General features: G+C 36.1%; 2 protein-coding genes across 6 annotated transcripts in view; both read left to right on the forward strand.

Annotated features, from left to right (window-relative positions):
• LOC123878216 (ribosomal protein S6 kinase alpha-5-like) overlaps positions 1-8,453 on the forward strand; it is a 120,459-nt gene extending 112,006 nt beyond the window's left edge. For both annotated transcript variants that reach the window (XM_045925338.1, XM_045925340.1), the window contains exons 12-18: positions 263-367; positions 1,103-1,264; positions 2,086-2,207; positions 2,810-2,912; positions 3,624-3,726; positions 4,407-4,552; positions 5,196-8,453. In XM_045925338.1, coding sequence (XP_045781294.1) covers positions 263-367; positions 1,103-1,264; positions 2,086-2,207; positions 2,810-2,912; positions 3,624-3,726; positions 4,407-4,552; positions 5,196-6,257 — 1,803 coding nt within the window. In that variant the 3' untranslated portion in view covers positions 6,258-8,453. The remainder of the gene's footprint in view (positions 1-262; positions 368-1,102; positions 1,265-2,085; positions 2,208-2,809; positions 2,913-3,623; positions 3,727-4,406; positions 4,553-5,195) is intronic.
• A 7,685-nt stretch (positions 8,454-16,138) lies between these two features.
• Positions 16,139-21,450, forward strand: part of LOC123878000 (mitogen-activated protein kinase kinase kinase kinase 5) — a 56,817-nt gene continuing 51,505 nt past the window's right edge. For all 4 annotated transcript variants that reach the window (XR_006798719.1, XR_006798720.1, XR_006798721.1 and 1 more), the window contains exon 1: positions 16,139-16,386. Coding sequence is in view for 1 of the 4 variants with exons in the window: in XM_045924975.1 (XP_045780931.1) it covers positions 16,276-16,386 (111 nt within the window). In the remaining 3 variants the exon portion in view is untranslated. The remainder of the gene's footprint in view (positions 16,387-21,450) is intronic.

Genomic DNA, 21,450 nt, shown 5'->3' on the forward strand with positions numbered 1-21,450 from the left:
AGATCTAGCGCAGATGTTAGAGTATGTACCACATTTATTTGTATTTTCCCAAAAAAAAAAAAGTTGGTACATTGTAGGTACGAGCTCCCTGGCGCAGTGATAAGTGCTGTGGTCTTATTAGTGGGAGGCTTCGGCCGTGGCTAGGTACCACCCTACCGGTGGTAGTTCCGGTGATGTTTTTGTTTTTATACTCCTTTTGAGTAACATAAATTATTATTATATTAGTTGTATAAAATGGTGTTTATTTTTGTTTCTCTTACAGATAATATCATCACAAAAGAAGGACGTCAAACAAGAAATAGAATTGTTAAAAGCGTGTCAAGGATGCCCCTACATCATCACATTGCATGAAGTTTTCTACGATTCGGTAAGTTTATCTGAATTTTTCGTCTTTCAGTATGACCTGTTCCCGATTCCAATCTGTGATATCTAGTATCTTGCTTTTCCACTACTAAAGAAGTAGGAAAAGCAAGCAAAAAATCACACGCAACTTTACGCGAACCTAAGGCTGATAAAGCGCACTTTGACTTTGCTCTGACTTAAGATTGAGTTAAAACGAGACAGATTTATGTGAGAGATATAGCTCTGTCTCGTTTTAACTCTGTCTTAAGTCTAAGCAAAGGCAGAGCGCGCTCTATAGATCTCACCCTAAGTTATCATTGCTCTAAGTGTTGGAAGATTTGTGTGGTTTTGGTGCGTATATCTTATTTTTCCTGCTTCTGTAGTAGTGGGAGGACGGACTGTTAGTCTGCGATCCCAGCTAGGCCGCAGAGTTTAATGAATTTCTGAAGAACAAAAAACCATCTTATTTTACCTATTTTTTAACCCCCGACCCAAAAAGAGGGGTTTTATAAGTTTGACGTGTGTATCTGTGTATCTGTCTGTGGCATCGTAGCGCCTAAACGAATGAACCGATTTTAATTTAGTTTTTTTTTGTTTGAAAGGTGGCTTGATCGAGAGTGTTCTTAGCTATAATCCAAAAAAATCGGTTCAGCCGTTTAAAAGTTATCACCTCTTTTCTAGGTTCTTGTAACCTTCACTTGTCGGGGGTGTTATAAATTTTTAATTTACACTTGTTATAACAGTGTATCTTATTTTCCAGGCGTTCACATACATAGTAACGGAACTAGCATCGGGCGGAGAGCTCTCCTCAATAATAGGGACTGCGGGAGAGAGAATCGCGAGGAGACTTCTCGTTCAGCTCGCCTTGGCCGTGCGGCATATGCATGCGAGGAACGTCGTGCATAGAGACATCAAACCTGAGGTGAGTTAAGGTTTGGAATACTCTTCTGCGATCAGTGTTTCCTACCAATTACAATCCGGGTATCTTTAAAACAAGAGTGAATAGGCACCTTCTAGGTAAACGCGTCCCATCTTAGACCACATCATCACTTTCCATCAGGTGTGATTGTGGTCAAGCGCTTACCTATAGTGAATAAAAAAAAAAAAAAAGAGTCAGGTAACTTCTTTATGTTTCATGGGCTCCTAGTACTTTGTTAGAAATGTTTTAATGGTGGTATGGAAACTCTTTATGACTCCACTAGAGGATGCCCGCGACTTCGTCCGCGTGGATTTAGATTTTTATAGATCCCGTGGGAACTGTTTGATTTTACGGGATAAAAGTTGCCTATTTCGTTTACAGGGGCGCAAGCTACTTCGGTACCAATCATATAAATCGGTTAAGTGGATGGGTCTTTAGGGATCCCGCGGGAACTCTTTGATTTTCCGGGATAAAAAGTAGCCTATGTCCGTCCCCGGATACAGCTTGTATACCCTGTACCAAATTTCGTCAGAATCAGTTACACTGTTGGGCCGTGAAAAGGTAGCAGACAGACAGACAGACAGACCAGTTTAGCGTTGGCGCGTAATGCGTGTAATATCAAAGATCCTGGGAACCCACCGTATTACTAACCCAAGAAACTCCCTACCATTACGTATGATTGATCGAAGGTTACGACTCCCAACAATGAGAATAGCAACGCGAAGATACAGTTCTTCTTAAAGGTGTGTTAAGGGTTGTAGGGAAGCCTCTTTTTGACTCCCAATTTTGTGAGATTTGAAAAATATTATAATTTATTGTTACAGAACATCCTCCTGAGCAGTTGCCGACTGAACGAGGCTAAAGTGAAGGTGGTGGACTTTGGCTTTGCGCGACGGCTGCCCGACTGCGTCGACGACCGGCAACGGATGATGACGCCTTGCTTCAGGTAAAAACCTCAAGTGCCAACACAGGCAACTTTTATATTCAGATACAAGTTAGACTTGACTGCAATCTCACCTGGTGGTAAGTGATGGTGCAGTCTAGGATGGATACGGGCTAACCTGGAAGGGGAATGTGCCTCGGATATACTCCGAACCGAAATCGGAACGAAGGCGCAAACCCAACGAGAAAAATAGATAGCCGTTCATAAGGTCAAGTTCTTCTTAACACTTTACAAAAATTATATGATTTTACCCGACTAAGGCAAAGCCAAAAGGAAAGGTTATGATTTTAGCAGTCTATGGATGTATGTATGTGTATCCAAATTCTGTGTGTTCTACCGTAGCGCCTACTCTACTGGGCTGATTTTGATGAATGAGGTGTCAATTGATTCATTGTAAAGGTCCAGGTGACATAGCTTATATTTGCACGAAAAAAATCGACCTGTACGACGAATATTGAATCAAGTGGGATGTCAAATGAAAGGGTAGAAAATCGTGAATATAAATGTGAATACCAAGCGACAGAAAAACAGTTTTCCTATAATATTTCAGCGTTTATTAAGGTGATCTGGTTTTAATTTCCAACTTTTGTATGTCTTGTTGACAGTTTGCCCTACGCGGCACCAGAAGTGGTGTCATGTATTCGAGGCGGGTCCGCCGCGGCGGGCTACGGGTCTGGTTGCGACTTGTGGAGTCTTGGAGTTATTTTTGTAAGTATAAGGGTACATGCCGAAGTGACAATGGGCACCGGAAAGCGCAGTGTTGGAACACGAACGAACGAAAATCCGGCTATATCGAGCCTCCATAGCTCAACAGTTGAGGAGCGGACTGAATTCCGAAAGGCCAGCGGTTCAAACCCCACCCGTTGCACTATTGTCGTACCCACTCCTAGCACAAGCTTTACGCTTAAATGGAGGGCAAAGGGGAGTATTAGTCATGATTAGGTATGGCTAATAATTTTTATTAAAAAAAAACTACATAAAATTCTCTATGATTTGAGCTTTCTATGTCCACGAATTTGGGCTGAGCGTTGATGACTCAGAATTTTTCATTCTTATATTTAGATTGATATTTTTAAGGATTTTATTACACACTAGCGACCCGCCCCGCCTTTGCACGGGTAGCTTATTACAATTTTCGTAGAGATCTCTGATTTTTTGAAAAAAAAAAAATACTTTGCCTATGTCGCTCTGGAATAATGTAGCTTTCTACTGGTGAAAGAAATTTCAAAATCGGTTCAGTAGTTCCAGAGATTATTTCCTACAAATAAACTTACAAACTTTACCTCTTTATAATATATTAAGTATAGATTATTTTGGTTTTAAAATTTTATTAACCAACTTCAAAAAGTAGGAGGTTCTTGATTTGTCAGAATCTTTTTTTTTTAATGAATGTTTTATATATGCTTAATGTTGTTACAGTACTGCCTACTGTGTGGAAAGGCGCCGTTCCAACCTGTCTCCAAAAAGGAGCCGGTCACAGCTTTTATGGATAGAATCAGATCCGGAAGCTTCTCTATGGAGGGTAAGATATTTTTATCAAAAAACTAGATGGTGCCCGCGACTTTTTTATTTGAACTAGAAAGTTGTAATATCACCTAAAGAGAAAAAGAAAGACAGAGATATAAGAGATCTCTACCATTGACCCTTGGGTAAGTGCAAGAGGGTATAAAGGGAGTTGAATACGAATAGGTACAACAAAGACAGAAAGTATTCATGAAAAAAGCTTAGTAGATATTATGTTATATTATATAATTATATAGATATATTATGTTATACTAGATGATGTCCGCAGGGATTGATTTGATCCTTTGCAGCATCAGGGTTGAAGAGTTAGAATCCAATTTTTTTTATGGAACAACTAGCTGACGCCTGTGACTTCGCGTGGATTTAGGTTTTTTAAATCCCGTGGGAACTCTTCGGTTTTCCGGAATAAAAAGTAGTCTACGTGCTAATCCAGGATATTATTTATCTCCATTCCGAATTTCAGCCAAATCCGTCCAGTGGTTTTTGCGTGAAGGAGTAACAAACACACACACATACACATACATTCGCCTTTATAATATTAGTGTGATGTGGCCAAGTTCCTCTATCGATTAAAAAAAAAATACGCAAATCAGTTCAGAAATCTCGGAGATATCGCTGTACATCAGCAATGTATATGTGAACTAGATCTGGTGTTTGAAATAATTTTTTTATTACTAGGTCAAGTCTGGGAGGGTATTTCCTGTGATAGCAAGCGTCTAGTGTCCGGCCTTTTGGCGGTGGAGCCCTCTGAAAGGCTGACCGTTACGGAGCTCTTGCAAGAGTTGGGAGTCAACTGTTCCGATGCTAACAACTTTAAACTACAGGTTAGTATGCTATTAAGCTCGACCTTATCTGGTGGGAGGTTTCGGCCGTGGCTAGTTTGCATCATGCACGTGTGCACAGTTTGTTGCTGGTTCTACTATCTCTTAAGCTGGAATGATCTAGGAAGACCAACACTCGCTCTAACAGAGTCTGGAGTCGTCATGCAGCCGCAGCATTTCATGGTAGCTTTAAATATGCCGCTACAAAATGCTGGAACAATCTGCCTCCTCCCCTTGGCGATATAAGCAAATCAAACTACTTGGTTCAAAACAAAAAGAATTTTATTGAATGCGTTAGCAAAATGGTGAGGCAGGCGTGTAACGCTAGAATAGAATAGATTTTAATTCAAATAAACTTTTACGAGTGCTTTTGAATCGTCAAAATAATTTAGCACTAGAGTTCAGGTCCATATCTTCTTTAGTAATCCCATATCTTCTAGATAATTTATCTTACCTTATCTATTAACCACATCTTTGTACTTATATTCTATCTTATCTTTTATGCTGTTTGAAACTTCTGGCTCCACGGAAGACCAGCGCTGTGTCTGCGGTCCTGACACAGGCGCAGCAAATGCTGAGTGGAGTCCATTTTGATCACATCTTATTTCAAGCAATTATTTCATCTAACAAAATCGTTCTGTTCCAGGACATGACAAAAGCGGATCTCTACAAACGCCGTAGCAAAAACAAGCAACGGAAATCCAGCACCTCCGAACCAGGTACATCCACACAAACAGACATACCTATGGACTCGGACGAATCCAAGGAGGCCTCCCTAATAGAAACAATAACCAATTTGAAGAATAGAATGCATAAAAACTCCATAGAGAACGACGTAGAACTAATAAAGGCTAACACTTTAGACACTCCTGTAATCGAAAGTACGGAACCCAATTTCGATGACAACGAAGAAATACCATCCGTCAAACCCGTAGAAAAGACTTACGCAAAATCTAGATCCAAATTAGACGAATATATCTATATAGAAAGCAGTCAAGGTTTAGAAGGAACTGAGGTAGCCTTCCCTAAAACTAGTAGAACTAAGAAAGAGCCCGAGTCACCCGTACCACGGAAACGTAGGAAAATTGATACAAGGTCAGCTAAGAAGAAAGTTAACGGCGATGCTTCAGAAGTCATTAATACAAGACAGTTGCGTAGTAAAACCCCAGAGAAACGTGGTAGGGGACGGCCAAGGAAGGTCCCACAAATAGACACGGAAAAACCTACTAGGACAACCAAAGAATCTATAGAGAATGACAAAACTATTGTCACTAGATCAACTAGGAAGCGACGGTACGAAGAAGCGATTGTCAACAAACCGGTTTTAAGGGAAAAGGGCCAGAATGGTCGAAAAAGTATCGCCGATACGAAAGTCGAAACTAGAAAAGTGGTGAAGGCCAAACGAAATTTACCACCATTGAAAATAGAAAAAGTAGAAAAGACAGAACAAGAAGAACCCCAAAATGTTAGAATGACACGTTCTAGACGTAGAAGACTAGAAATCAGTCTTTCTCCCTCCGAAGTTAAAAGTCTCATACCCGCTTTCTCATTCGAATCTGACCGTCGAGTCGATTCCGTAGAATCGAACCGATCGAAGGCATCTAATACCAAAGGCAAACGCAAAACAACCGTTAAACCTAAAGCTAAACAAAATAAAACGAAGAAACCCCCGGTACGCAACGTACGTACCCGCGCGACGCGTAGGTGAAACCGCGTACCGGTACGATAAATTACTATAGGTATATAATACGTCTTTATTAAATAAAGTCCCGTCTAACTAACGCCATCTGTGAGGTTAATGTAAGATTTTACATCTCGCCTTTAATGGAATTCGAGTGTAAACAATAACGTCACAGTAAAATGGATCTAAAAATCCTTGACTTAAAGTCAAAAATTCAGTATCACCGATTTTATATTCGCAACATTTTCGCTTGTAACGTCTATAGATTTACGAACGAATTTGGGCTTTAAAACAAGGCTGTTTGAGTCTATTTTTCTTTGACGCTAAAGTCTTTCGACGCTCGAATTTTATCTAACATTTGGTGAGACGTAAAATGTTATACTAAGGCTTCAGTTATCCTTTTTTAGACATTTCGGTTATAGTATCCGTCATGAAAGTTGAAAAATGTCAATGTTTATACTATACGGTCGAGTGAGTTTGACATTGAACTTGTGCAGTGGGCGATTTATCTATTTGTTGATAGGAAATGGGCATTAAAGCACTGCTTAGGCACTATACTCTTTTTCCGTGAAACCAACACTGTTAAGGTTACCCTTTTTTAAGTACTTCTTTTTACAAAATTGTTCATCTAATAATTAAGTATTCTATTATTTATCCTTATAGATCTTAAATTAAGCCAGATATCGATTCATCTCTACATTATCTACGTATAAATTCAAACAACATGGAAAAATCTATGCCAATACTAAGCAAAATATAGTGCATACATTTTGAGAACTCACACGCCATTATTGCTGATATGCTTGCATGTGACAGTCTGACATGACAGTTGACACATAGACCAAAAATGGCGATTCAAAATGTATACAGCATAGCTTATTTTTTTTATTTTTTTCTTTCTCGTCTGGCTTTACAAAGATTAGCCAATGTCAGTTTGTAGTTATTTGTAACACGTTCTAGCTTATTTCAACTTTCACGATGTGAACTATATCATTTATATTTATAGTCTGTAACGCCGGCAACTATTAAAAAAATAATATGGCGTCGCAGTCTATGGCAACCTCGATAAATTCCAAATATGAAACGAGACAGATAGTGATTGAGTAATAACTAATAATACATATAAATAACTAATATTTAAAACAAAATGGACGCTTGCTCATGCATATTATACATATAAATAAATAAAGAAATTATTTATTTAAAAGAGTAAGTTATAATATTTCTTCCTAGTTAGTTGCTGTAATGTAGGTCGAAATTAATTAATAATTATATTTAACATCGCGTCCTGATTTCAGCTAGATGTGATGTGATGCGATTTATAAAAAAGTAAATAAATTCAAAATGGAGGACGACTGCCATACTTAGAAGTAAAATAAATTTTTCTCTGCATATGATTTGCGTCATTTTGCATTAAATCAACTGCGAATCGCATCAAATAACATCTAAAAATCGCATCACATCGCACGACATTTTTGGACGATTTACCTGTTTTTTATTTTATTTTAATTTTAATTCTTTTATTTAATGTTACTATTAATTAATAATTCACCTTTAGTTATTATTTCGCTCTATTATTACCATTAGAGTTTTATTTTTAAAAATAAAATACTTGTGTCGTTGGTTATTGTGTATTTTTTTTTTGATAGTTAAAATAAATAATTGACATAATTAATTAAAATAGGATAATTTTGAATGTGTGGTTGTTGCACTTCATCCCTTAGCAAATAATTTAAACAAACAAATTTTAATAGTAAGTTTTTTTAATCATACATAAAACAGAAGTTTTTTAAACTTTTCTGAACGTTTGAGATTGCTTTTTGATTGATAAATTTTAATTACCACGTATTTTATACATCTGAAAGTGTTTTTGGTTTGTTCTTCAATGACTCCGCAACGGAGCCGACAGATCATTGTGACATTTAGCATACATATAGTTAAACCCTTGAAAACTGACATAGACTACTTTTTATTCCATATACCCAAAGAGTTCCCACAGAACTTTTAATACTAAATCCAAGAGGTTGACGTTACAGGCATGAGCTAGTATAATATTTTAGTGGCGCAAGCACTATGATCTTATGAATGGGTGGTCTCTGGTTCAGAGCAGGTGGTAATAGCTAAAAATATCACGCCGTTATGAAAGAACACTTGATACCATTTCTATGACCATATTGTTTTAAACTAGATGATACCTGCGACTTCGTCCGCGTGGATTTAAGTTTTTAATAATCCCGTAAGAACTCTTTGGTTTTCTGTGGAAAAAATTGTCTATGTCAGTTTCTGGGATGTAAGCTACCTCTGTACCTTTCGTATAAATCGGTTAAATGGATGGGTCTTTAAGAATCCCGTGAAATTCCGGGGGAAAATGTAGCCTATGTCCTTCCCCGGGATGCAAGCTAACTATGTACCTTTCATCAAAATCGGTTAAACTGTTGGGCCGTGAAAACCTCGCAGACAGACAGACAGACACACTTTCGCATTTATAATATTAGTATGGATTCTGTGGTCAATATTATGATATAAAGCGTTCAGAAAACTGTCCATAGATCTCTTTTCATTTTGAAATATATATTTTTTTCACTCTTATTCATAAAAAAGGTTATTCTTAAACTGATGGTTGTAATGTTTTTATGAATAAGAACTCCATAGGCCACCATAGTATGGTGTAATAGGTCAATGTAGTTGGCGTCACGACAAAAGAGCTCTTGACCTTATACGTGCGTAGTGGGTGATTTATCGAGCTATTCAGTGGTACGAAGCGGGGCGCCTTGACAGGAGTGTCTGTCCTTCCACGCGTTTGGTTCGTCAGTCAACCATCACCGTTATCCAGAGCTCTTTTTACGTGTCACCTGTATTGGCTAAGGTCCTTATTCGCTATGACATTTTGATTAATAATAACTGGTTTTTGACGTCCGGTAGCTGTCAATTTTGACGTCATATAATGATGTCAAAATAGTATTTGTTTAAACCGCAGTTCTTGTTAGAGGGAGAGGGTCAGCGATTCCTAGACCTTCGTTATTTTATAAAAGCTGAAAGTTTCGGGGAAGAAACGATCAGCGACTGAAGTTTGAATCTTGGTGGTTGTGGGAGATAACGAGTAATAAAGTAACGTTCAGCTTCTATAAAATAACGAAGGTGTGGCGCGACCTGGCTCTTAGTCCATCCAACATGAAACAACAGTTCTTTTACGAAGAGTCTTCAATGTCGACACGAATAGTCTGTAAAAATTACTAGCTTTCTCATTTTTTAAGTCAATTTTAACCTCAACCAGCTCAACTTGTATGAAGAACTGTAAAATATGATTTCAAAAATGATGTCACAGTGAATAGGGTGTGTTAATTTTGTGTGTATATTTGTTTGAACTTAGTAATAATAGGTTAAATTTGTAAATTTCATTTAAAATTGAATGCAATTAATAGTTAACTTCAATCTTCATTGTGTAAATTATATAATTTTAATGTGAACCCGGCTTAGCTATAAAACTATACACGTTAAGCGGCCATAGGCATTTTCTACACTCTATCCATCCACGGAAAGTAGTATAGGGATCTCTCTGTTACGTAATCCCATACAAATGATAGAGACGTAAATATCAGTGAGCGTTAATCATTTTGAGTTACCAACCAATCACAAACATAATATTATTGTTTTCAAAAACTTATATTCGAAATATAATTCGAAAACGTAGTTTCCTTTGTGATAATATTGTTTTCAAAAACATTCGAAAATGTTTTCAAAAAATATTCGAAATTCAATTTGAAAACTTAATTTCGTTTGTGATTGGTTGGTGTCTCAAAATGGTTAACGCCCACTGATTTTTTCGTCTCTGTATTTGTATGGGATTACTTAACAGCGTGAGCCGTATATTCTAACTTCTTTCCGTGGATAAAGTATAGACAGGACCGCTCTACCTTAGTATGTAACATCTACTATTTGGTGTGATTGCAGTCAAGCGCAAGAGATATCATACTCTGATTTAGTTTAAAAAAAAAGATTTATATCAGTTAATTCCGTCAATCATGATTCTTGACTGATGCATCAGATAATAACTATACAGCTATACATATATCATGCAAATATCAGTCCGTTTTAGGGCAAAAAGTTTGAAAATTTTGATCTACCGAGTAGTCGGCCATTTTTCTTTTTTTTTTTTTCAAAAATGACAGAAAACCCTAGCAATGGTCACTTAATGACATACACAACTTCAATTTTATAGCTAAGTTGGGCTCACTATTTGTATGGTGAAAGTGCCAAAGCGTGTTTGAGAAATGTTGCTATTTTAGTACCTAATTTATATTAAATAAAAAAAACACTATTCTTTTTTCTAAATTCGCTCTTTCCTTCGACTGTACTTAACTTTAAAATTTAAATGTCTTCTTTCCTTTCGCCCGTTGAAATCGACGCAAAACTTTTTGGCTGTTCAAAAATTTAAAATTGAAAAATTCAAAATATTTTTATTCAATAATAATCGTCAAATGCTGGTCCGGAATGCCTTTCCTACCGAGAAGAACCAGCAAAAAAACTCGGCTCAACTTCTTATGTGGTCAACATCCAATCGACTTCTATGAAAGTAAGTCGTCGTCGACCCTCTGTTCAAGAGGTCGGGAGGACTCCCTCTGTTCAACTCTCGTACTCGTAACTTTTCGGAGTTATGTGCGTTTTAAGCAATTAAAAATCACTTGCTTTAACTGTAAAGGAAAATATCGTGAGGAAACCTGCATGCCTGAGAGTTCTCCATAATGATCTCAAAGATGTGTGAAGTCTGCCAATCCGCAATGGGTCAACGTGGCATACTATGGCTTAAACATAGTGAGCCCTGGTTGCTCTTAATAAAGTTTCTTTAATAAAGAACCCTTCTCATTCTGAGAGGAGACTCAGTAGTGGCCCGGCAATGGGTTGATCATGATGATGATAATTACTTGACTAACCAAGTGATCAGTGCCCAAAAAGATTTGCGATGGTTTATACTGTATTTAAGCGCTTTTACCAAATAAATATAAAAAAGTAAACTATGATTGTTTCATTATTGTAAATAAAAAATTTAGTGTTTAGTACAAATTCGGTGGAAGAATAATTATTATTATAACTACCAACATTATTTATGGAAAATCTCAAAAAAATTAATTAAACGCAATTTAAAGAAAACGCCGCGTGTCGATGGTTGGCATATCATTGGTGTTTATGGTATTTTGCAATTTCTTTTTTTATTTCTTTTTTAAAGGAGTTTGGGGGAAAATTGTGGGCATTCTTTAAACAATTAAAAGTCGAACGAAAAATCAATTTTTTTAATTTATTTATTCTCTTTAATTAATTCTAGGCCCATGAACTACCGCTATGCAAAACATCACATCATTTTATTACTACAGTCCAAGACCCTTTTCGGTGGGATAATTCGAGTTGTATTTTATTTTATTTTGAGGTTTAAAATTAAGGATGAATTTGTTTACAAAAATCAGGTTACTAATACACCCCCACTCCTTTCGTGTCTTCGACTTGTATGGGTTAAAAGTGTGTTCAATATATAAAAATTACTATATCAATTATATATTATTCTCTATGTACATTTATGTATTAAAAATTTTATAATGGCAACACAGCTAATTAAATGTCACAGTGTTTATCATAAATTGTGTACTGTTATAGATTGAAAAGCATTACCAACCAAATTAATTGTTCATAACAATATTTCGGTTGTTGTGTCGATTTTAATGCAATACTTTCTGTGGTACAGTCAAAGATATGATAAAACTCCAGTGGAGTCATTCAACTCAGTTATATTTGACATTGATTGGTTCTACATTGCTACTTCATTGAGTGATATCAAAATGATTTGTTGTAGAAAACCTTCAGTGGATTGAAAATAAATGTCAAATGAGCTCGGTGGCTATCATTTAGTGTTGAACACTGAGTTAGTGAATCACCTTGCAGGTAGGCAAAGCTCATACAAAGCTTATTTAAAAAGTGAAGACAAATGTGATATCTAGGGCGACAAAGACTTAGATATTGGCGCGGGGTTTTAACTTTAATTGATTAAAATTTAAAGAGATAACCATTTTATCATATTTTAATCTGTGTTTAAACTAGGCTTGAATATTAGATAATTGGCTTGACATTTAAAAACTATGCTGATTTCTCATTTTAAAATGAATTCAGCCAAAACATTTGCTTTCCTCTTTAGAAAACTTGCGTAGAACGTTTTGCATTAAAACCCACGATAATTGCTTCAGAATTTTATGTAAAAATCTGTTTGTACTCTAATTCATCATAATTAGGGCGGATATACGTTACGATAGATATAATGCTGTAAAGATATTATGAGATAACTAATATTATATCTAACATCCACGCAACTTTAGTACGATTTCGCCCTTAAAGTTTGTTTAAGAGTATTCAACGCCATAATATTATAGTGTTTGTAAAAATAATTGTGCTCGTGTGAGAGGCCTTCTTTGACCACATAGCAAGCTGAAAAATTTAAATTAAAAAATTGTTAAATTTTTTGATGAGTTTTAGGTTTAATTTACTAATTTAATGATTTTTATTCGTTTTTAATTTTTATTTAAATCAATTATATTGTATGTATTTATTTTAGTCATAATATATTTCTTGTTAATTGCCATATTTAAAACATAAAAGCTGTAGTCCTGCTGACTCTACGATTTAAAAAACCTAACTTTTATACTATTCCAACTCTTTTTTTTATTATTTTCAAAAATCGCTTAGTTTCACTATTTAAAGAGTTGCATGTTATCAAATAACTTGAGTTAATAATGTAGTTAAACGCAAGTAACATTCAAAATTATTAATACATATTAAGAACATTATTATTTATTGATGTTGCCAGAACAAAAAATATAACGATGGTGCCTATTCGGTTTTAACAGATCTATGAACTAAACTGACAGCTACATCACAGTAGGTAATGCTATCCTTTTCCGCATCGATAATTAAGAAAAAGAAAGCACTATATTTAGACCTGTCATCTCTATTTAAGACTTAGATTTCTATCAAATAGGCGCCAATGAATGTGAACAATTAAACAGCTTGCTATGTGTGGACACAGCATTATATTGCAAGTCGACAAACGCGAAGCAAAATTTTCGATGAGGAAATTGTAAATTTCCGCTCGCTTTGATAAGTCATTACGTCACTAGTGTCGTAAAGTATGTAAAAGTGCACTTAAAAAGGATTGAACCAAAAGATTACATAATTTTATAATAAAGTGTTAGAAGTTATTAAATATTGTAGTCGGCTATAAACAAATTTTGTAACACGTTACACGTAATGCCGGCCGAAATATTGGATTGTAATAAATATACCAATTTAACATTCGTCTCTTGTTTTATTTGTTTCTTTGAAACCTGGAAAGCGTAGGTAGTTGTAATAAGCTGAAGTGCTGTACCCTCACTATAACATTTTACTTCTCATCAACGTTGATCATGGTTGAAGGATTATATCTCTATGACGTTGATAGTAAGTATTTAAGAGTCGAGACACTATACCGTCAAAGTAAAATGGCCCTTAACTGCCTTATTTTAATGCTCAGGTTTGTACATATTTATAGCCAGCGCTCCAAGCGGAAACTGCGAAATTAAAATGGTATCTACTGAATTTTTGACTTTAAACCAAGATTTATTAGATCCATTTTACTTTGACGTTATTTTGTTTCGACTCTCGAATACGATCAACATTGGTGACAAGTACCTAAAATCTTACACTGAGGGTACTGCTACCAGTACCTACTGTGTTAAACGGAACGCATTCATATCAAGATGTATACTTTGACAAAGAAACGTACGTTGGCAAGAGACAGATTTATGCCAGCGGTATAACACTCTCGTTTTAACAGTGTCTTAAGCAAAGTCAAAGAATGCTCTATAGAACTCAGGCTTAGACTTTGATAAAGATATAGATTTTTTGTGCCAGGAACCATCTCGGGCGTCCTCAGAACACCCTACCAAAGTTTTATCACAATCTGATCAGTTTTTTAGTTACGCGTAAAATACAAACATACAAACATTGATTTTTAACCCCCGACCCAAAAAGAGGGGTGTTATAAGTTTGACGTGTGTATCTGTGTATCTGTCTGTGGCATCGTAGCGCCTAAACGAATGAACCGATTTTAATTTAGTTTTTTTTTTGTTTGAAAGGTGGCTTGATCGAGAGTGTTCTTAGCTATAATCCAAGAAAATCGGTTCAGCCGTTTAAAAGTTATCAGCTTTTTTTTAGTTTTCTTGTTACTTTTAGAGTAAGATTCCAAGGCCACAAGAGGTCACGTTTTTTCTGATAAAGGAAATGTGGACGATTGAGTAGTATTAGTAAGTAAGTACTAAGAACGCATGCCTACCAGCTAGCTTGCTTAGATGACCAATTTTCAGGTATCAGATAATCAAGGTACATAAAAATTAAATTAAAAATTTAAAAAACCCCCGACACAAAACCCTCTAAAAAGTAAAAAATAATAGGTAAGTATATTTGGGCCCTTTAAGAATAGTATAAATAGTAAAGTTTTTATCCAAGCGCTCGTTGCGTTATTTTTTACTTTTTAGAGGGTTTTGTGTCGGGGGTTTTTTAAATTTTAAATTTAATTTTTATTATTTATATTGATTGCTAGATATGCTGCCACGCACTGGCCACACCGGAAGCAAACTTATCTGTGCCGAATTCAGGGTGACCAGATGTAATAGGATCCTGCGGTTTTAGTAGGATCCTATTACAAACTCTTATTCGAAAATTAGCCTTGATTTGGAAATTAGCAGATCAGAAGAAAGATTGGCTTTTCTTTATAAAGCTATATAGTTTAAATATCGGATTGATAATCAAATAAGGCTGGGTTTTAAGTTTTATTGTAATATTTTCAGTATTTTATACTAACTATATCTATCGCTATCTATCAGCATTTCGCGGGTAGTAGTCGGGTTTCAGTGCTGTTTCACTTTATCTTGTCTATTTTATAAATTCGCTACAAAAGCAGCAAAGCATTTAGTAGTTTTTCAAAACGGTTTAGCAGGTTTTAGCCGTTTTTAGCCCAGCAGCTACCAACCAGCATTTAAATTGATGATCGTGCTGATCATTTTTAAATTGATGATCGTGCTGATCATCAATTTAAATGCTGGTCATACTATTAGAGCCGTCAATGATGTCAAAATTAGACTTGCAACGAATATTCGGTTACTATTCGGTATTCGGCCTATTCGGCTGCTTTTATTATATTCGGCCGAATACCGAATATCTACATATTATTCGGCCGAATACCGAATACTTAAATAATATATTTTGTCATAGAGAAATAATTGGTAAAATGAAAAATTAAAATCGATTGATTACGTATACATTCATATTTTCATTTCTGTTATAATCATTTAAGTAGTCATTGGTGCATAACACAGGTACATAATCATCTTCTGAATCGGAAAAATGGAGGATTCTATGTATTTGAATTATTGTGGTAATCAAAATTTACAAGGTTAAGGTTCTCATTTCTTTTATTATCATTTATTAAGTAGTCATTGGTACATAAAACAGGTACATAATTTAATCCAATTTAATAAAAAAATCCAGCCGAATACTTTTGCCTAATATTCGGCTATTCGGTCAGGGGCCTCGCCGAATATTCGGTATTCGGTATACTACCGAATATACTATTCGTTGCAAGTCTAGTCAAAATCAAATGGAGGGCTTCGTCTGTGTTGGTGTTAGCTGGCGGGCGTGCTCTGCTTTTTTGGAGTGTTTTTTTTTTGTTAAAACTGACTGGAAAGCGCTCTAAGGGGGTGCGGTACGTGTGTCGGTGAGCACCGGCACAGACGGGGTCCAAACTTGACATTGGCTAATCTTTGTAAAGCCAGACGAGAGAGCAAAAAAAAACAAATGGAGTCAAGTGTCAACTGTCAAGTGTCAAACGTCAGACGATGTCGATGTCGACTGTCCAGCGTCGAGTTCGTGTAGCAAAAAATAATTTATTTGTCGACGTTTTTGTGTTTTAATTATGTGAATAATGAGATGAAAGTGTAAATAAATGTTAGATTAGTGTTCGCTAGTGATTATGGCGCATAGTGGTGGTGTTTTAAGTTCAGATATATCTAGAAGGAACCCGCAAGATGAGTATGAGCTCATTCAGAGGATTGGTTCGGGCACTTACGGAGATGTCTACAAGGTAGGGGAGCTTTCCAAACTCTATTTTTTCTCATCATCACAACGTTTAATAACCCATTATGTTACATCGCGGGTGAATCACGTAGACCGCGGGCGATTTCTAACGGTTTTTCGGCACTTCGCTAGCATACGTTATGTGAACATCGTCATAATTGTCGTCACGTTGGTTTTTGTATTTAAATTGTCATGAAGTCCTATATAGTGGTCGTATTTTTAATAAATAGCACGCGGACGCGGCCTTGAATGTTAAATCCGCCAATTTGTATACACTCCTTCCTCAAATCTCGACTTGATCATTCTTTGTCTTGGAATTAATTTCTTTCAAAAATCTATGGCTAGTTTGATAAATGAATAGTCCTTGAGCTACTACAAAGGAGATAAATTGCTAATAATTAAGTATTTTCAACAAAAAATCTTCAGCATTGTTTCCTTGTACTTACTATGCTTATTGTCAAGTAACATTGTTCTACCACATGTGATCAGCACATAATTGAATGTATATTCTGAAAAACGTTCCAATCCACGATCCAAATTGAGATATTATCCAAATTGAGATATTATGTATAAACTAACTACAGCTGGATTATTATAGAAAAATGTTGTATTGCATTGCAAAATAAATATCCACGATATTATACATAATAGTTAGCTTTATGGAGTTAAGTAATTTAAGTATCCTTATCTATCACATTGGGTTGGTCTGTTTTGTTGTATGCAATGGTTCAAAAAATATACTTAAGTATACAAATTTAAAAAATAATACTCAAGAAAAGACAGGATCTTTTAAGTTGTACAGGGAAAATAAAGGGTGTCTAAAAAATTTATAGAAAATCTAAATTCACACAGACAAAACTCCCTACTTATTTTAAATGCAAAAGTGGTCTATTCCTGTGTACTGGCTTCAAATTTAACAAATTTTGATGAGTTTTTGTGCAATAGCTTGCATCCTGGGGAAGAAAATATGCTACTTTTGGTCGTAGAAAATTAAAGAGTTCCCATAGGATTAAAAAAAATGTAAATGCATATGGCCCAAGTTGCGGGCATCATTTACTTAGTACAGAGAGAGCTTACATCCTGGACATGGACGGACATAAAATACATACTTTTTATCACAAAAAAACTGGTTCAGTACCATTTTATAAGATATACCTATCACTCTTTTGTTGTAAGCACTGCAAGTTAATGATGGACTGCACCATCTCTGTGTTTAGTGAATTAACTTTGTAGTGAACAATTTAATTTTTTTGTGATGTAACTACAAATTCACGGTTTTAGATTTTGCCCTTTACTTGTGCTATAAAACCAGGATACCTGACAAATTTCATGATTCTAGGTCAACGGGAAGTACCCTATAGGTTTCTTGACAGACAGACAGACAGACAACTAAATGATTTTATAAGGGTTCCCTTTTTCCTTTTGAGGTATGGAATTCTATAAATCAAAGAGATTTCTCTAGATTTTTTTTTCTCTCTCGTCTGGCTTTACAAAGATTAGCCAATGTCAAGTTCGTAGTTATTTGTAACAAGTTAGTTAAACTATACAAGTATGGACCCCGTCTGTGCCGGCGCTCGCCGACACACGCACGGCACCCCCTTAGAGCGCTTTCCAGTCAGTTTTAACAAAAAAAAAACACTCCAAAAAGGCAGAGCACGCCGCCAGCTAACACAAACACAGACAAAGTCCTAGATTTTTCAAAACCTAAATCCATGTGGACAAAGTCGCTTAGACTAGTATAAATATGTAAAGAGGATGTTTGTAATAGATACCATAAATTATATTAATATGCCCAATTGTCTAATTACTGATATGAAATTAGAACACTTACAACATGCATACATGTGCAATGCTTATTGAAATAGTTACTCTATTAATAGGGCTATACTGTAGTTACTGCACACTGATTGGTAACTCAAATTTTTCATGGCTGATGCCCGCGACTTTGTTCGCGTGGATGAAGGTTTTTCTAAAAATCCCGTGGGAACTCTTTGATTTTCCGGGATAAAAAGTAGCCTATGTGCTAATCCAGGGTATAATCTATCTTCATTCTAAATTTCAGCCAAATCCGTCCAGTAGTTTTTGCGTGAAGGAGTAACAAACATACACACACACACACATACAAACTTTCGCCTTTATAATATTAGTGTGATGAGTTCTTGATGACCTCTGTGGTGCAGGTAGAGAGCACTGTGATCTGGCAGGCATTCCTGGTACCGGCCCACTACTGTTTTACTCATAAGTAAAACAGTAGTGGGCCGGTGATCGTGATGATGAGTACAGTATGTTAGTGCCAACAAACAAGGACATCAGTTATCAATCACCATCAGGGAAGCCATTTGTTTGAGCATTGAAAAAAATACAATATAAATTATTACTAAGTACTAGATGACGCCCTTGACTTTGTCCACGTGGGTTTAGTTTTTTAAAAATCCTGTGAAATCTTTTTGATTTTCTGGGATAAAATTAGCCTATATTCATACCTGCCCGGCTAGCCTGGGCAGTAGATAAAAATTATATCCCCCGATTATATCCACTGATTTCTATGGCATCAGTGGATATAATCAGGGGATATAATTTTTATCTACTGCCCATGCTAGCCGGGCTGGGATGTAATTTATCTCTGTACTAAATAGATGATGAACTTGTGACTTCATCCATGTGGATTTAGGGTTGCTGAAAATCCTGAAACTCTTTGATTTTCTGGTACAAAACAGTAGCCTACATTTGTCCATGGGATGAAAGATTACTTAAGATTAAAGGTACAGAGTAAGCTAACATTTACGTTGAATACAGCTTACGTTGAAGGGATCGGCTGTGAAAAGCTAAAAGTCAGACAGACACACTTTCTCATTTATAATATTATGTACTTAGTAGAGTATGGATAGGTAATAGGATACAAGTATCCATTAGGTTTAGTTTCAATTGTTTGTGGTTGGTAGCGAAACGAAAGACCGATGCGTCACAGTGATACCTACTTGAATCATACCGTGAACACTTCGCGACTCGCGTCCTGAGTTTTTAAACTCAGATACAAGTTAGCCCTTGACTGCAATCTCACCTGGTGGTAAGTGGTGATGCAGTTTAAGATGGAAGCGGGCTAACCTGGAAGGGGTGACAGTTTTTATTAAATCCATACCCCTTTGGTTTCTACACGGTATCGTACCGGAACGCTTAATCGCTTGGCGGCACCACTTTACAGTGGGGTGGTAACTAGCCACGGCCGAAGCCTCCCACCAGACTAGACCAGAAATTTAGAAATTATAAATTACCAAACCCCTGCCGGGAATCGAACCCGGGACCTCTCACTAATAAGACCACAGCGGTTACCACTGTATTCGTGTTTTTGTCTGTTGTTCGTTAATTTTTAGTATGCATTTGCGTATCATTCTTGTGATTGCGGTGAAACTTTGTACAGTTGTTACTGGCACTTGCGTGAAGGTTTCTGACTTAGTACCCATCAACTTGCAATCCGGACATCATCTGGGTAGTTTTTTCATATAAAAATAGCTGGCAGTGATTAGCACAAATAAGCACATAATAGCATAACTCGTCACGGCCGCGAACCTTGACCTTCCTCGAGAATGCTGCCACTGCACTCACGAGGCATTTGACATTGATTGACAACTTGAATGTTTACGATCTTGGTGTTTTTTCACTGCCTACTTTTTAGGGTTCCGTATTATAGGATCACTTTGTTGTCTTTCTGGCTGTCTGTCTGTCTGTCTGTCAAGAAACTTATAGGGTACTTCCCGTTGTCCTAGAATCATGAAATTTGGCAGGTAGGTAGGTCTTATAGCACATATACAGGAATAAATCTGAAAACCGCGAATTTATGGTTACATCATTTAAAAAAAAATTAAAACGTGTTTCAATTTTCAAAGTAAGATATACCAAGTGGGGTATCATATGAAAGGGCTTTACCTGTACATTCTAAAACAGATTTTTATTTATTTTCATGCATAATAGTTTTTGATTTATCGTGCAAAATGTCGGAATAAATACCCGAGTACAGAACCCTCGGTGCGCGAGTCTGCAACGCACTTGGCTGGTTTTTTTAATGACTAAGTATATGGGCTTGCACTTAGCTGTAATCACACCAAGCAGGAGATCATGCAGCTTACCCAGAAGGTGCCTATACACTCTTCTTTTGAAGGTACCAATATTACAGCTAGCGGGAAAAACGGAAGCCGAAAGGGCATTCCATATTCAAGCAGTGCGTATTAGAAACGAGGAAGCAAATCGCTTCGTACGGGTCCGTCGGATTTCGACTATGTGGGAATGCAGACCTTGGCGATGCCTTGTGGTTCGATTGTACTTTTGTTATAAATACATAATACTAGCCGATGCCCGCGACTTCGCCCGCGTGGATTTAGGTTTTTTGAAATCCCGTGGGAACTCTTTGATTTTCCGGGATAAAAAGTAGCCTATGTGCTAATCCAGGATATTATCTATCTCTATTCCAAATTTCAGCCAAATCCGTCCAGTAGTTTTTGCGTGAAGGAGTAACAAACATACACACACACACACACACACACACATACAAACTTTCGCCTTTATAATATTAGTGTGATATTAGTGTGATTTGTATTCAGATTGGACTACTCGTTTTGAATGTTATCATTAACACTTATCATAAATTACCGAAACTAAAACACGCATTCATTTGTTTCAAATAAAATTGCATTATCATTTATCATGCCATATACAATAATATTTTATTGATAAATTCTTATCGATAAATTAAAATAAGAAATCACGTGATGTGAAATTTTTCACATACATATACTTAATGTAGAATACCTACATATTTTTTATTGGAAATACTTATATCTACTTTCACTTTTATGTGGAAAAAAATAGAAGCCTCCAAATCTTGGAAGTCTTTTAGTAAAATGCCAATATTATGTTCAGTAAATTAGAGCAAGTTTGGAATTGGAAGCTCTCACTAAAAATTATAGAGTGAATAACAAGTGTAAATTAAAAATTTATAAGCGACCAGCTATCGACTATATAGGTATACTCGTTACTCGCTTAAGAAACGTGAAACGAAAATGTCATTAAGAGAAAA

This window comes from Maniola jurtina, chromosome 25 (assembly GCF_905333055.1).
Source record: "Maniola jurtina chromosome 25, ilManJurt1.1, whole genome shotgun sequence".
Taxonomy (NCBI): Eukaryota; Metazoa; Arthropoda; class Insecta; order Lepidoptera; family Nymphalidae; genus Maniola; species Maniola jurtina.